Source organism: Ursus arctos, unplaced genomic scaffold, assembly GCF_023065955.2.
Source record: "Ursus arctos isolate Adak ecotype North America unplaced genomic scaffold, UrsArc2.0 scaffold_27, whole genome shotgun sequence".
NCBI lineage: Eukaryota > Metazoa > Chordata > Mammalia > Carnivora > Ursidae > Ursus > Ursus arctos.
The window spans coordinates 19215054-19228826 of record NW_026622952.1 but is presented as its reverse complement, the minus strand read 5'-3'; the positions used below and the strand labels follow the sequence as shown (position 1 = coordinate 19228826).

Here is a 13773-nt window from a genome sequence, read left to right as displayed (position 1 = left end):
GTGATAACAGTGTTCAATGAGGTCATTCATTAGTTTATGATTTTTTTAAAGAATAAAAATATAATACCATTTTACTTTGTGATAATGATATTTCATAATATTCATTTCTATAATATACACTACTACGCAGAGAAAATAATTTCTCCAAGTATCTTTAAATATGGTCACATGATCAATAATAATTAGACCAAAGCTACTGGAAGAATAAGGTTAGAAGAACCTACTCATATGAAACTCAAAACATGAATTTGGCTTTGACGGTGGTATAGAAATTTGGCCATTAAATATCTTCAACTATCTTAATAATTTAATACTATGATACTGACATTATCTGTTATAAAATATAGCACTTTAATGCATTAAACACTCTCCAGCCTTTTACCAACTGTTGCCTCATACAGAGATACTATGTTTGCTATGACACAATTCGTTAGGAGTTTTATTGTATCAAATGCCAGTTTATAAAATGAGGCACTGTCCAATTGAGAAATTCAGATGAAAAGTTATGCAGGAAGTTTGAATGGCGTAGTATCTTATAAAAAATCAGCAACTGACCTTTATGATCAAATTATCTTTTCTTCAGAAGACCAGAGCTTTTAGTTTGGTGGGGATAAGTAGTAACAGAATGATTAATGGAGTATTAATATTTGCTAAATATTTCTATTAATTTCCTAAATAGTTCTTTCAAATTAGACCAAATAGATATCCTTTTCTTTTTTAAATGTCAACCATATGTCAATGACATATTATTTATGAAAGGGACATTAATGTTCACATGGTAAGAACAAGAAAGAATATAGAAAAAGGAGTAAGGAGTGGGATGCTGGAAAGATTTGCATTTCAACATTTAAAGAAGCAACATGTTAAGGTATAGGAGATCAGTAACGCTAGTTCAGACCAAGCTACTGAACCCAAGATTGCTGAGTCTCTTAAGTGAATCGGTGACATTTTAGAGATGAAAGTAACCAAAGGAAACTTCTAGTTTGCTGTACCCCTCTCACAGGTAAGTAAACTGTGGTCAAGATAAGGAAGTATTTTTCTTAAGGTCACATGTGTAGGTAGGCGCAGAACTAGAAATGAAACTCTAGGCAGGCTCCATTTTCAGAGATTTGGGGTACTAAAATCTAAGATTTCCTGATTAATGTCAGATTTGAATTATAAAATTATCTTGAACCCTTCAATAAATATTATATACTAAATTATAAAGCTTGTGGCTCCTAATAAAAAAGAAAAAAAAAATAGGACCAAGAAATACCAGGTAGAAATTTTGGAGATGTTAAGGGAAAGAAAGAGGAAATTTGGTACTATATTTTTTTGAGAGTGTCTCACTTAAATATTCTAAAAGAATAAGGGATAATGTGTCTTCTTTGCTTCTCCCCTTTGACCCCCAGAAACAACTCAAATACTTTCAGTTTATTCACTCCCAGCTAAAAATGTAAATGCTAGGAATATGGTCAGTCCCTTTCCTTCCTCTTATCCCTCCTGCCTGCGGCCTTGCCTGACTTTCTCCCTTCTCCTCTTCCTGCCTTCTCCAGCTGAACGGAATACAAAGTTTAAGGTCCCTGTATTACACTTGAAAGGAATTATTTTTTTTCTGAGTTAAATTTAGGAAAGATGAAGTTTTCATCTGAGTTATTTATATAGGTTGTAACAGAAAAATGCTACTGGAGAAACAGACAAGGAATCTGTTCCGTATAGTCTACAATTAAGGGAACTCTGTATTAGGAGACAAGCTTCGTTTATGAGGAAATGAAGGACTTTTAGAAGCAATCTTCCGCGCCTTCAATAGAAGCTCCAACTCTGAGGCCGAGTCTATACTTAGATTCTAAGGAATCTAAAATAGCCAGCCAAGTAATTTAAACCAACTGCCCGGTGTTGGATAGCAAAGCCACCTGTATCATGATTTTTTTCTACTAAATGGAAGATATTTTTACATCGTTTAGACATAGTCTAAATCTCTCAACATATATTTCTTTCAAATTGTGTCTGTAACATTTCAGAACATATTTGAATTAGAAATTGACAGCCCCTCACCGGAATTGGATTTTATACTGTTTTTCTCCTCACTCTCTCTTGACTTTTCTCCTCTTATGACGTATAATTTAAAATTTCAGTGGACCCTTCCACCGGCTAAATATTTGCTCTTGGGATTAGAACATGTTAGAGCTGGAAGGATTCTCAAAAGATCGGTTGATTCGATACTTCTGTTGTCTAGCTGAGTAAACTGGGTTCTGGAGATATTCCCAGACTGCCTAAATCAGCTCGCTGATTAGTAGAAGACAGAGCTGAAATTAGAAACGGTGCTAATTACTAATCAAAAGAATTGTTCCCATTTGACTAAAAAAAACCTTTCTAATTGTTTTAATTTAGGGATGTTTAGAACTTGAATATGTCTCGAATTAATACACAGTGTTTTCCTGAAAGGTCCATAACACAGTGATTAGCACCCATAATTTCTCAAAATTTCTTGTGTTATACTTCGTGTACTTTGCTAAACCAATGTGAGAATTTCTCATGTTAAATTCTAATGTTCTCACTTAAATAAGTTGAGCGCTTATGTTATATGACTTTTTAACCAATTGCATGTCTCCATTCTTACTCCAATATTGAAGTTTTTTTTATAACAACCCCAAAACACAAGGCAAGTTCTATTTTAAAAGTGATAAAACTGCACTAGTCTTCTGACTTTTTGTTGAGTATAGAATGCATTTTACTAAAATGTAGCTTTTTCAAGCATTTGATATGTTAGGTTATCCAAACAAGATGATTCTGGCCAAATGGTTCACTTTGTTCCTTGCATTATCTAATTTTCCTACTTTCACCAAATTACTCCAGCAAGTTCCCATCTCCCACTTTGCTCTATGCTGTAGAGGCCGGAATTTCAAAGGTTCTACGGTCATGGGCCCCCAAAGTGAAGCATCCACAGAGATTTGGGGTACTAAAATAGTGTGCATGGAGGAAAGTAAGATTGACTGACATGTGAAGGTTAAGGACTTACCTTAGAGTAATCAAGTCATCTTCCCATAATAGGAAACATTTAATACAATTTTATAAACTTGGATTCTGTAAGTTTCAAGAATTCAAGTTAAGGAGTGTTGTGATAAACGAATCTACATTATTCTGGAGTTATTTATTAGTGCTAATTTACAAAATTAAGCAGTGGAGAATGGAAGGAGCTATGGTTTCTGATGGCAGGGTAGCTGGGTAGCTTAACAGTCTAATAAAGGTAACTAAGTATTAAGAGCTGAAAGGAAATATGACCAGATTCCTGCAAATAGGAATCTATTGGAACAAACACATTTTCGACATGTTTGTTAACATTTATGTTTTTTACTGTGTAAGCAGGGATTTGTAATTTACTTTCTACCGTCCTTAAATCTTAACCTCCAACTAAAAAATACATAGATATAATTCTGAAGGTTATATTCCAATGGAAAGTGAATCCATTCTCAGCATAATGCACCACATTAGTAATTTATTTATTTAGTGGATATGTTTGAATTTTAGCAGTCAGAGTCAAATATAAGGTGAAGGGAGCAAACAAAAAGTTGTACTATGAGAGCCTCGTGGAAATGATAGCATGTGAATTAAAAAAAAAAATCTATGGATTCCACACCATCAGTATGCCCCTCTTAATCCTATCTTATATTGCAATAAATTAGATGTTTCATTAAATGCAAATACGTCACATGCAAAAGCCAAGTAAATACTATATAAGGCCATTCAGATCTGACAAATGACAGGATAATGGCATTTTGTTAATTCTGTAAAGATTATATTGCTGAGTGCTTTCAAAATTACCTAATGTACAAAATTCTAGACTTAGTAGACAAAGAGTAACAACACACTGAATTCAAAGAAACAAATAAAACTCAGGGTGGGATTCTGTCTTGTTTTGTTTTGTTTTGTTAAAAATCATGTATTGAATTTAATTTTTAGTAAAGCAAGCATTATCTAATGCTTGAAAATTTTAAAATTCGGGGATAAAAGTTTACATCCAAAAAGATGATTGGAAAATTGTGCTTTCAGACTGTAGAATTGGTTTTCTGACAGGGTTAACCATCACATCTTGCCATTGGATACTGGGAATTTCATCTATGTAATTAATGTATGTATGTGCAGTTCATTCATATCCAGGTCCTGCAAAAATCTAAAACTGTGTGCTTCACTTCACGTAGCAAAGGCACCTATGTTTTTCTCCCTTTTGAGCAAAAGTTATGATCCAGTTTTCCCGCTGAAGGTGATTTTCCCACTGTCCCGCCACCCACACTCTCCGCGTCGAGCAGTGCAGTAAATCAAGAGAGAAGGTGGCAGCGAACCCTTGCTTGCATCGGAAGCAGGTGCTCTGTGGACCATCTGAAGAAGCTCTGGACTGATCACAAGGGAAACCAAGCGGAACTGTGAAGCAGACGGACAGGAACAAAAGGCTATTCTGGTGTGAGGAGAAATCAGTCGTTTCAGCTCCACAAGCAGATGTTGCTACTGGACTGACAAGTGGAACCTAGTCCTGCTGGAGAAAGGTAAAGTTTGCCATTGGGGCAGACACACAGTTCGTACACCGTCTGCCGGGAATTTGAGGGGCTGGGAGAAGACGATGAGAAAGAGCCGGTCGGTAGATTCCCCAGCCGGATCTGATCTGCATTCAAAAATATCTGGGGGGAAGAGACAGTGCATTTTAATTCATTTAGCATTCGACGTTCCTCGGAGCTTTACAACACTGTCTAATAAGAAAGACTAATAACAAACAATTCTATTGGTTTAGCTGCCATGCTTTGTTGAACAAACAAATTACATTCCTACGGTACAGCCCAGAAGCTCGGCAGCTATCTTCTCCTTTGAGACATGGTGCATTCTGACAGAAAGCCCTCGATCTGAAAAGCAATATTGCACAATCTGCTTAGGGGGCCAACCCACTTATTCGAAAACCACAGAAAATTAATGAGTTCGACAGAGTCTCTCCATTTAACTTCTTAATCATGCCTAGTCTAAAGAGTTTACAAAGAAATCAGGATGCTCGTGGAGAGGACATTACTGACAAGATGGACAATTAATAATGATAAAAAAAGTTACTCAGCGGCCTATATTTTAAAAAGTCATGAAATCATGGCGACAGTCTAAAGGATATACCACATAGATAATTTGCACCATTAACAACAATTGTTAGCTATGATCAAGTTTGAAATCTCCATGAAATGTCTTACTCCTACACTACACTTACTTTGCTAGATTTTCTAATTTGCAAAATTACTTCACTTATTCCAAACATGGACTTAACAGTTTTAGAGACGGTGATCATACGGTTTTGACATGCAAGGGGAAAGTTTCAAAGAAAGAAAAACTGAATCATGAATATGAGTGAACAAAGAAACAACTTTCTCTAGCTTTTTCTTCATTCTATTGTTAATGTAGCTAATTACTGCCCGCAGGCATCTCTAACTTGACAGGAGAATCCAAGATTACTTCCTTTTTTCTACATATTTGCCCTCATCCAAGTCCTATTCGTTTCTCAATGGGACTCCTACCGTAGCCCCCGCCTAGCCCGCCAGCTGCCCTTCTTGTCCTCTTATAGCCTGTTTTATATACTGCTTAGTGAACTTCTAAGAAACAGATCAGATCAGATTACCCCAGTCCTCAAAATTCCCTGAGGGCCTCCCACCACACTTAACACGAATCTGGATTCCTTCCCATGGCCCACAAGCTCTCCATGATCTGGCCTCTCTCTAACATCACTTCTTGGCATTCTTCTTCTTGCTCCAGCTCTTGCATTTCTTCAAAGATATAACAAAACAAAACAAAAAACTCTGGCCTCTAGGTTTTTTCACTTCCTGTTTCTTTAGCCTGAAATACTCTTTTCTCCAGATATTTACAAGTGGGTGGTTAGAAAACAAGGGTAGGAGGGAGACTTCTGCTTTTTATCTTTTTTATATTTGTTATTATTTTTAAATAGTAAACTTTAAAAAAATTTTTTTGAAACACAGGAATCTATTGAATGCTGCAAATAAGATAGAAAAATAATGCATATGCCATAGACATGTATATTTTAGATTAATTTAGATGTTTCAGATCCCTGTTAAAAGGTCACCTTCTAAAAAAGTTTTCTTAACCACTCTGAAAATAACACTAATCCATTAGTCTCTCTTTGATGGCTTTACTTTTCCCTATAGTACCAGCCCCTTCCTAACATTGTATCAAGTGTGTATTCCTTCATTTATTGTTTGTTTCTCTCACTTGCAAGTAAGATCTACAGCTGTCTTTGGTTCACAGAGTAGTGCATAAAATTGTACCAGTGCATGCTGCATGAAACAATGTTCTTCGCCACCGACATGTCTCTCCTCTCCAGGACACAAATGTCCCCCTCCAGCACAGCCCAGTTCATCCACTTCACCCTCCATGACTTTTCCCTGACGCTCCAAGATGGAAAGACTGTTCTCTTTGGTTCTCCTATAGAAACTCAGTATCTTATTTTGCTCATCATTTGGTGTTATTTTACAGTCTATTTATATCTTTCTTTCTCTCGTAAATTAAATCTACCTCGAAGGTGGAATCATACCTGAATTTCTTTTATAACTTCACAGAGTTTAACACTGCACATTCAGCTTCCACATAATACAAGTGGCTGTTGAATAAATAGATTATAAAGTAAATGGATGATTGAATTTACCAACAATATTCAAAGTTAAGAAAGCACGATTAAAATTTTTGTTTGTAGGTGTCAAATGTTGAAATTTATCACTCCTAATTAGTTCTGGGTTAAGTAACAGGAAAGCAAAGGGAAAAAAATGCTTCCGTTCTAATTTTTTTAAGGAGACTTATTTTTTACTGATAGGGAAGCTGAAAGTGCACAAAACTAAGCAAAGGGAAATGATGACATATTTTGGGGTACAGAGGCTGGGCGTCATTTCTCCTGGCTCTGTGTCTCCTTGTTGAGGGATGTCAGTGAGGGTCTCACCAACCATTGCAGTACACACTCTGGGCTCTTTCCCTCACTTCTCCATAGGAAGAGAGGGATGACTTCTCTACTCGTTGAGTTTAAGAGAGGAACTTTCTCACAGTTCACCCAGCGTCCCTGACTTCTTTTTAGGAGTTAGCATGCTTGCAGAGGGCAGAAATCCCAGACTCCATAAATGCCAAAAATATAATGGGGCAAGCTCTGGGACGGTGGGGTCTGGGTCTGCATGTTTGGAGATGCATTCACGCTGAGGAAATGTCAGGAGCTGGTGTTTTGTCCGAGAAACCTGAAGACATACACGATAAAGATTGCAAATGGAAAGTGGCGAGGAGACTCACGTGGGACGGAGCAAATGAATGTAGGCTGCTGGGAATGGCTCACTTACTAGTCGGCACAGCAGTGACTGTAGTTACTGGTTAGCCCCGGTGCTTAGGAGCGGCTGACACAATGCCCCCCGCCCCGTGGCTTTTACAGATACGCATTAACCTTCTGCAAGCGGGTAGCTCTGGGGAAGGGCTGCAGGGAGGGGCAGGTTTGCACAGGTAGGGCGAGCAGGTGGCAGCTGTGTCAAGCAAACACAGCCGTAGAGGCCTCATCAACACAATTATCCTTGAAGGACTCGGGCCTTATTTGAAGCAGGTGTGCGGCCCTGCAGCTCTGCTGTCCACTCCGGGGCTACTCTCTCCAGCACGTGGTTATAGGACAATACTTAATTCTGTAAGCTTCCGAGAGCCATACCATTCCCTCACCCATATAAGGGAAGTATGTTTTATTAGTATTTAAATGACTGAGGCTTTTAAAAAGAAAAGGATATTTTCTTGAGATAGAAAAATAAAATCATGAGATAAAAAGAGGTGTTCCATATTGATTCTTTCCAACCTGGCTTGGCCAGGTTTCAGCAGCATAGACCTGAGCCAGTCAGAGACCTTGGGAAGAAGCCTCTGTGGACCTGGAAAACTCTCCGCTGCCTGCTGGCCGTCATTGCTTTTCTTGCAGAGCAAAGCACCAGCTAAGGAGCAAGCCAGGCCAGGGCAAACCAGTCTGCACCAACACCGACCCCAGTACTATGGACCCTCCCCCTCACTATAGTACTAAACCCACGCCCAGGGGTGGGGAGTTAGCAAGTTCATTAGACACGCCACGCATGAAGCAGCAGGACCTTTAACTGCACAGGTGCTAATAAATCCCCACCCCTACCTGCTTACAGGGCACCCTGCTCTCACCTAAGTTCCTTTAAAGTATTCCATCTGACCTCTCCTTGGACAGTCAGCCTGAGGATTCTTTCCTTTGTGCTGCCCCCTGGTGCTGGAGCCCCAAGAAAACCTTGCCTGTGCTTTTACATTTGGGGTCCAGTCTCGTAGGTACCACTGCTGGTCCAAGGACCTGAGTCTAGGAACTGAAAGCCTTGCTCATATTTTTTTCTGTTCTGCTAAGACAGTTACTGTGATACCGTTCACCTTCCAAATTCTAAACGTGATATTTCTATTCTACATTGCCCTATAAACCATAGAATCCATTTGTTCTGAAACTCTTCCTGGTACTCTGAATCACATGCCTGAGCTTTTAAGTCATGGCCCACTATCTTCTCTGCACCAAGAAGTCATTTATTCCCTTTCTTACCCTTTGAAATCAGGCCTATCACTGTGATAGCAAATCTCAATCAATTTGCAAAATAAAAACCGTTTTCCTCTTTCTCTGTGATCTTGTAACATGTTATTGCATTATTGCATCGCATGTGCTAGGATAACACATTTTTTTTTTCCCCGAAGTTCCACCTGTATTATGATTCGGGTTGTCTTCAGAGCGGAGTTTAAAATTCCCTGCAACATTACATCTGAAATGACTGAAGCTTCATCAGTGCAGAATTTTGCGTGCAATTTCATTCTTATGCATTTTGTCTGTTACTTTGTTACCTCAATACCATGTTTGTTCTGATCCTAACTACTTTAAAAATAGTCTAAGGCAGGGACTTTACATCTATTTTGTTTAGTAAATGATCAGTTTGTCTTTTCTGTGGCATAGTCAGTGAAGCAAAGAGAAAGATTTCATTCATATCATTTCAGACTTTTTCCTAGGAAAATTACATGTTATTTTATTCTAATATAAAGTGCTGTGCTTTTCTGTGTCTTTATGTTATTAACATAAAAAATGACCACAGCTGGGGTGCCTGGGTGGCTCAGTCATTAAGCGTCCGCCTTTGGCCCAGGGCATGATCCTGGAGTCCTGGGATGGAGCCCAGCATCGGGCTCCCTGCTCTACTGGGAGCCTGCTTCTTCCTCTCCCGCTCCCCCTGCTTGTGTTCCCTCTCTCGCTGGCTGTCTCTCTCTCTGTCAAATAAATAAATAAAATCTTTAAAAAAAATGACCACAGCTGAAAATCTCTGGCTATGATTTATTTATAGCATAATATTCAATTCACAATTAAATGCTAACCTGTAATTGAATCCAAGGATTCATTCTACTGATACATTGAATAAAAGAACAGAAGTGAAGTGGTGCATAAATAGGAACAGAACAGAGATTACTAACCACCAATATTTATTATGGGATGATTCATTATGAATAATTTGAATGAAATTATTAGCATGATAAAAGGAACTCTTTAAAAAAGGATGCAAGATATATAAGAAAAATTCCCATCTTGCTGTGGTAGAAAAAGTATTGTATTCTGTAAGTGTAGCAGAAAGAAATGTTGAAAGGTAATATGGGCATACTTTTAAAATATTATGAAGCCTATTTCCAGATCATTTAAGTTGTAATATCCATTCAGATGCTAATATGGTCCTGCCAGTAAGTTTGTTTATAAAAAAAGAAGCAAAATATATAATTAAAATTCATCTTGAATCAAGAACTGAAATAATGGCATAAAGGTAAGAAGGGGGGTGCCTGGGTGGCACAGTCGTTAAACGTCTGCCTTCGGCTCAGGGCATGATCCTGGTGTTCTGGGATCGAGCCCCACATCGGGCTTCTCTGCTAGGAGCCTGCTTCTTCGTCTTCCACTCCCCCTGCTTGTGTTCCCTCTCTCGCTGGCTGTCTCTCTCTGTCAAGTAAATAAATAAAATCTTAAAAAAAAAAAAAAAGGTAAGAAGGAACATCCTCCTTCGATTCTATTGATTTCTGTCTTCATCTTTACATCTGAAGAGGTATAAAATGCTCCAGAACATCTTTCTCAAGTTATTCTTCCACTCTTTTTCTTCTCAACTTGACCTTTATAAGCTCATAATAAAATAAGCATGAGAAGGAAGAAAATATTAAGGCACTTAATTGGTAGAAATAGCAATACAATGGATTTAGACTTTCAAGGACATTGGGAATTGTAGCAAAAACATACACAATATATACTGTGTATAAGGATTTGAAATAATTAAAATAGAATTAAAAACAAGCAAGCAAAAGAGAAACTACCAAGATGTCCAGGCAGGTTTGAAAAAAATAACAAATAAGAATCCTAAAAATAAACATAATTATTAAAATTATTTTATTTTTTTTGAAGATTTTATTTGAGAGGAGAGACAGAGACAGCACAAGTGGGGGTGGGGGGTGGAAGGTAGGGGGTAAAGGGTGGGCAGAGGGAGACGGAGAAGCAGGCTCCCCGATGAGCAGGGATTCCAACGCTGGGCTCAATCCCAGGACCCTGAGATCATGACCTGAAGGCAGATGCTTAACTGACTGAGCCACCCAGGTGCCCCAAATTATTAAAATTAAAAACTCAGTGGAGGCATTAAATAAGTGATTAGATACAGAAAAGGAATCTGGGCGTGTAGATCCGAATAACTAAACAGAGTAAGGCACAGGGAGACAGAGAAGTAGAAACTAGGAAGGAAAGGCTAAAAGATCTGGAGGGTAAGGGAACGGAAGAAATACTATGTGTTTCTTCCGACTTTCAGAAAAGGGACATAGAAGAAATGGGGAGTGGTAACAGGAGAAGACCCAATGCCGAGAAATTTCCAGAACTGACAAACATGTCATTCTGTTGACACAACAAACATAATGTGTGTAACAAAGAAAGTACGGGAAGTGATGTGTGCCTAGGGCATTCCAGTGCCACCTGGCAGGTGGGAGACAAAGGGCCCCTCACAGCAGGCAGTGAGGGAAAGGGAATGATCTTTAAAGGAATGACGACAGACAGGAGATCCTTGGAGGAAATAAAGTAACATGGGAGAAAGATGTTAGCAGGTATCTATCTCCTTATTTAGGGAGTAACAATTGGGCTAAATAGTAAAATAACTTTTCATCTTTCTTTTAGAAGAAACATAGGAGCCATTTCTACACAAATAAACTTTCAAAGTACTTTTTGGAAGACCAAAAGAGAAAAAAAAGAAAACAAAGACTGCCTTCATTCTTGATATTATCTTGACATCCATTCTGTTTATCTGCCAATTCTGAAACTACAGGAATTTAGATGCCTCACTTGTAATTGACTTACGAATGGGTATCTTACCGTAAAAAATAAATGGTGCTTTGTTTTAAGAAAATAACATCAGATTCACCAAATTTCGTATCCAGGAAGTATTATATTTCCATAATTTAAGCTCTCTCATGAATCAGTCACCTGGAGAATTATGCATATATTTGAGAAGCACTCTCAGCAGTAAAGGGCCAGTCTCTGCCCCTGGGAACTCACCTCCCCTTCTGTAGACTGCAAATGGAGCTCCTTCCTGCAGGCGGCCTTGAAGTCTCCTGCAGCAGCACTCACCTGGACCCCTCGTGGAGCTTCCATTATCAAGGACCTGGTGGGTGATTCAAGCCTAAGACCAAAACAAAAGACTCCTTCAGAGTAGAAAGAAGGATGAATTTTGATGGACTAAAAGATAACATTAGTAACTAAAACAAATGAACAGGTAGAACTGTGGGCATAAATAAAAATCCTTGCCATTTCCGAAGAAGCCAAAATGAGCTTTAGAATCATTTTTGATTGTCTTATCTATTTTTTGGCTCTTTATGAAACTCTTCATTTGCAAGCATCAATTATTTACTCTCATTTGGTTAATGATTTAATAAGAGTTTCTTAGGCTGTTTCCTTTCACAATGCACATGAAAAGTAGGTTATGATAAGTTTACTTGTTTAAATCTTTTATATATTTTCAAAATTAATGATGGAGTTTTAATAAACACATTTCTACCAACTTAGCATGTAACTATCCCTCAATAAAGAGCCTTGCAAAGAAGAGAGAGGTTTAATGAAAATCATTAATATTGTGAACTTTCAAGCATTCACAGTCAAAATTTTGTAGGCCTGAAAAATTTCAAACTACTCATTACACTGTTAGAAATAATTAAAATGCAGAAACAAGCCATTTCCTACATCAACTGACCTCTACTGGCCCCGGAAAATGTTCACAGAATGAATGACTTTGGTCGGAGAGAGAACAAGTAAATGAGGGGTGATATACCAGCTTAAGTATGATTAAAGATCGACTGCATAAATTATGAGGGGGAAAAAATAACAACTGTTTTAGATAGTTGTGCCTGCAAAAAAGTTAATTGGGAGGCAGCTTCAAAATTATCTTTAATTGCGAAACTAGAGAAAAGGGCAAAAGAAGGCAGAACATGGAAGCTAGAATACAGCGGTAAAAAGTACAAGTGTGAGCAGAGGAACCATCCCCAAAATGGCCTTTTTGGATAAACGCTCTGTTCTGGGGCAGTGATTGTATGTGGTTCCCTTGCCCACACAACTTTAGGACAAGAGTCCCCCCAGGCTCACATTCACCATCATCCAGAGCAACCAGTTTCCTCTGAGGCAACAGATCCAGTGCTGTTTTGCAGGGAAAACCACATCAAATAGTTTGAACTCTGAAGATCAGCTCTCTCTCAGTAGTGAAGTTGAACTTAAAGACTTTCAAGTGCTATTGAAGGAGTAGAGCTAGCATTTAGAAGAAGTAAATTCGACATTTTCCATTTTTTTTTCACTCACCAAAGTAACTTTGAAACTTTCATCTTTATGGGCCTCTTGGACATCTTTATAAAATCCCTGGAGGGGTCAGATTTTGAATATATGTGTGTGTGTGTGTATATATATATATATATATAATATATATATGTTTTAAAGAAATGTTTGTATTTTTTTAGAAAAATAAAAATCACGTTTTCACACAGCATTTAAAAACTTGAAAATAAGATAATTATAATTTTTTCACTCATAATCCTCTTACTTTGCACATAGAATCTTTTTTTTTTTAAAAGATTTTATTTATTTATTTGACAGAGAGAGAGACAGCCAGTGAGAGAGGGAACACAAGCAGGGGGAGTGGGAGAGGGAGAAGCAGGCTTCCTGCTGAGCAGGGAGCCCAATGCGGGGCTGGATCCCAGGACACCTGAGCTGAAGGCAGACGTTTAACAACTGAGCCACCCAGGCACACCTGCACATAGAATCTATATTTCTCTTAATCTGTGTATTTTATCACTGATATTCCCTAATACATCCCCAATATACACCATCTTGAGTAGTAAATCTGTGACCACTACTATTTTCATTGATTAATTATCCATAACATTAAATGTAATTATATAAGTTTGGATATGATAAATGATTCAAACAGAAGTCAGATAGGTACTTAATTAAAATGAATTAATATTCAAAAACAGATTATGAATCTGACATTCAAGCAAACACAACTCAGTGAACTTATAAGTGGGAGAAAAAGCACTCTTACTTTATCAAATAGTTGATATGGTTTGGTTTGTTTCCAGGGATACGGGTTGAGGTTCTTACTCATCTATTTGATAGTAAGATATCCATACTAAATGTGCACGTGTTTTTGTATCATATTTCTACCGCGTTTGACATTTGGTACTAGAGCATTAAAATATATTGTCTTTCTGGGC

At 37.9% G+C, this 13773-nt stretch overlaps 1 protein-coding gene across 1 annotated transcript in view; it reads right to left on the bottom strand.

The window, feature by feature from the left end:
- Window positions 1-3896: 3896 nt before the first annotated feature.
- The window catches only part of SGCZ (sarcoglycan zeta), a 1051274-nt gene continuing 1041397 nt past the window's right edge, over window positions 3897-13773 (bottom strand). Inside the window, exons 7-8 of the mRNA XM_026508469.3 lie at window positions 11573-11696; window positions 3897-4652 (exon numbers count right to left, since the gene is read on the bottom strand). Coding sequence (XP_026364254.2) covers window positions 4458-4652; window positions 11573-11696 — 319 coding nt within the window. The 3' untranslated portion in view covers window positions 3897-4457. The remainder of the gene's footprint in view (window positions 4653-11572; window positions 11697-13773) is intronic.